Genomic DNA, 2883 nt, shown 5'->3' with positions numbered 1-2883 from the left:
AAACATGGAGGCAGCAGAAGCAATGACATTATAAACATGGAGACAGCAGAAGAAATGACATTATAAACATGACAATTTACCCAACTCACAGTAGGGCAGGCGGACTGCCAATTTGACAGACAGGATATTTCACCACATTTATGGTGGAGTACCCTATCCAACAAACTCACAATCCGGCCCTTGGTCTTGTTTGAGGGTAAGACCTAGTTCAAAAGGCTGAACACATCATGAATTTATAGTGTGCTATAAGAAATTGGACACCATTTTGTGTGGGTGACTGTCCCTCTCAAGAAACAATAACACTTTTTGTCATGGTAAACACTCAAAGTCACTAAACTAAACTGAGCTCTCTCCTTTCAGCATGGTAAAGTTGGCCTATATCCGATTGCCACATTTCCTTGGAAGTCCATAGTACAGGGTACTTCTATATATCCCCAAGGCCTGTAAATTAAATGCTTTACTTAATGAACTAAAGTTTGGATAACCTCTGTGAGATAATGTAGTTTTCTTACACTTGAAACATTATTTCAAAATGTGTCTATGTCCTAACACCAGGCTTAGATATTAGATAACGTTTTAATAAATATAACTTGAGCGAGGATGTATGACGTTACAACGCATGCTTTTACCACGCATGCCATTACAACGCAGTTTTTACAACGCATACCATTACAACGCATAGCGCTTTGGGGTGCTGGATAGTGAATAGTTTAATTTACTATTCCAACTCCAGTCCCCGTGGATAGTAGGGAAGGTGTTGGATAGTAAATTAAATCTATTCCCTATCCTAGAGCGCCCCCCAGCGCAATGTGTTGCAATGGTTTGCGTTGTAATGGTTGCGTCGTAATGGTAGTGCGTTGTAAAAGTTTCGTTGTAAAGGATGTTTACCCTTGAGCGACAAATTAAGAGGTTTGAAAAAATATTGCCTTTGTTTATTGGACAATGAGGCCAGCACTCATATGTTACCCTTTATACTGCACAATTAGCCTTATGGAAAAGATGGAACTCCCCCTTGTTTGAAATACCGAATGGTATAGTCACTGGGAATGTGGTGCAACTGTAAATTAATTGCAATAAGCTCATTACTTGTCAAATTATGTCCACAGTTGTGGGAATTGTGCTCTAACCTTTAAACAAAATTATTTTTTGTTAGCTTTTCAATTATTTTATGTTTTAATGTTTATTTTGGTATACACCATTCTTTACATCAGTGCATGTATTGAGCTAAAAAAGGCAAATAAAACTTGCATGTGTTATTGCAACTCTAGTTACTTATTTAAATACAGTGACTTATATAAGCCAAATTATGAAGGTACTGCTGTTTGGGTGGCATGTGGTTTTCCAGGTTGCTGGGTTCATAAGGGTGTTTCAGCAACTACTGAGCTATGCCTGGGACAATTCTAGACTTGGACCCTATAACTGGTGTATATGGTTGATTAATGTTAAACACGGTGAGCATCAAATAGATTCAGTAGAAACCACGAACAAAAGTCTAATTGAACTTGCTACAGGTATACCATTCTGGACTGAATTGCTTTTAAAAAAGCGTGCTTGACTTCCTTGTTTCTCATGCTGTAGATCAATGGGTTTGACATGGGAATCAACATTGTGTATATTACGGAGACCACTCTCTCCTGTTCCTTTGAGTAGCTAGAAGGCCGGAAATACACAAAAATCACTGTACCATAAAACAAGGTAACAACTGTAAAGTGGGAAGCACAGGTGGAGAAGGTCTTCTTCCTCCCTTCTACAGAGGGAATCTTCAAGATGGTGGAGATGATGTAGACATAAGAGACAATGATGATAGATAGTGAGGCCATTTCAGCAAATCCTCCAAGAGTGTATATCAGGATCTCAATAAAGGTGGAGTCAGAACAGGACAACTTCAGCAAAGGTGGAACATCACAAAAGAAATGACTGATCAGATTGGAACGACAAAACTCCAGCCGAAAAATGCTTACTGTGACTATAAGAGATTGCAAGAAGCTAATGGTATAGGAACCCACAACTAATTGATGACAAAAACTTTTCTTCATGATGGTGGCATAGAGCAGTGGGAGGCAGATGGCAATATAGCGGTCAAACGCCATGGCTGCAAGAATATAGACCTCTGTTGTGCAGAAGGTAGCGAATGAAAAAAGCTGTGCAGCACAGCCAACAAAAGAGATAGTTTTCTTCTCCACCAGTAAGTTTGCCATTGTTTTGGGGGCCACAGAAGAAGAATAGCAGAGGTCCAAAAAAGACAGGTTGCTTAGTAAATAGTACATGGATGTATGGAGATGGTGGTCGATATGTATCAGCAGGATTATACCAAGATTTCCCAGCAGAGTGCAAAAGTAGAGAAGGAAGAAAAGAAAGAAGAGCAGAATCTGGATCTCAAGTCGATCCGTGAATCCCAACAAAATAAATTCAGTTACTGATGTCTGGTTTCCAACTTTCATCTGTTAATTTATTTGGAGAGAAAAGCAAAACATGAAGGCAAACAATAAATCGGTGAATGCACAATTTAAATAGGGACTAATGTGTAGATTTAGAACTTCATCACCATGAATGTGCAAGAATGAGTATTTTTCTGCGCCTCTCTGTCTATTTCTTGTTCTTACTTTTCCAATCTGTCATTCTCATAGATAGCAGGAGATGTTATTTGGCGGACTATGCTATTTACTGTTCCTCATAAGCCCCCAATCATATAGAGCATAAATTAAAGTATCCATTCATTCCAGCAATAATGCAATTCATTGATGCTCATGAGTTGCTCTTCATCAACGTTGTCTTCTGTTTTTTTCGAAGTTCCTCTTTTTACTGAGCAGTTTCTCACTTAGCGATGGAGGACACTGAGTGGCATGTTCTTGGCACACCGACCCGTGACGAATGTGTGACTGC

General features: G+C 39.2%; 1 protein-coding gene across 1 annotated transcript; it reads right to left on the bottom strand.

The window, feature by feature from the left end:
• Positions 1-1505: 1505 nt before the first annotated feature.
• On the bottom strand, positions 1506-2441 carry LOC147734824 (olfactory receptor 5I1-like). The gene has a single exon (XM_086952487.1). The coding sequence runs from the start codon at positions 2439-2441 to the stop codon at positions 1506-1508; it is 936 nt and encodes a 311-aa protein (XP_086808613.1).
• Between the last annotated feature and the right edge of the window lie 442 nt (positions 2442-2883).

The sequence above is a fragment of the Lissotriton vulgaris genome, chromosome 1_2, assembly GCF_964263255.1.
Source record: "Lissotriton vulgaris chromosome 1_2, aLisVul1.2, whole genome shotgun sequence".
Lineage (NCBI taxonomy): Eukaryota > Metazoa > Chordata > Amphibia > Caudata > Salamandridae > Lissotriton > Lissotriton vulgaris.
Note: the sequence above shows the minus strand (reverse complement) of the source record. Positions and strands in the feature narration are given on the sequence as shown.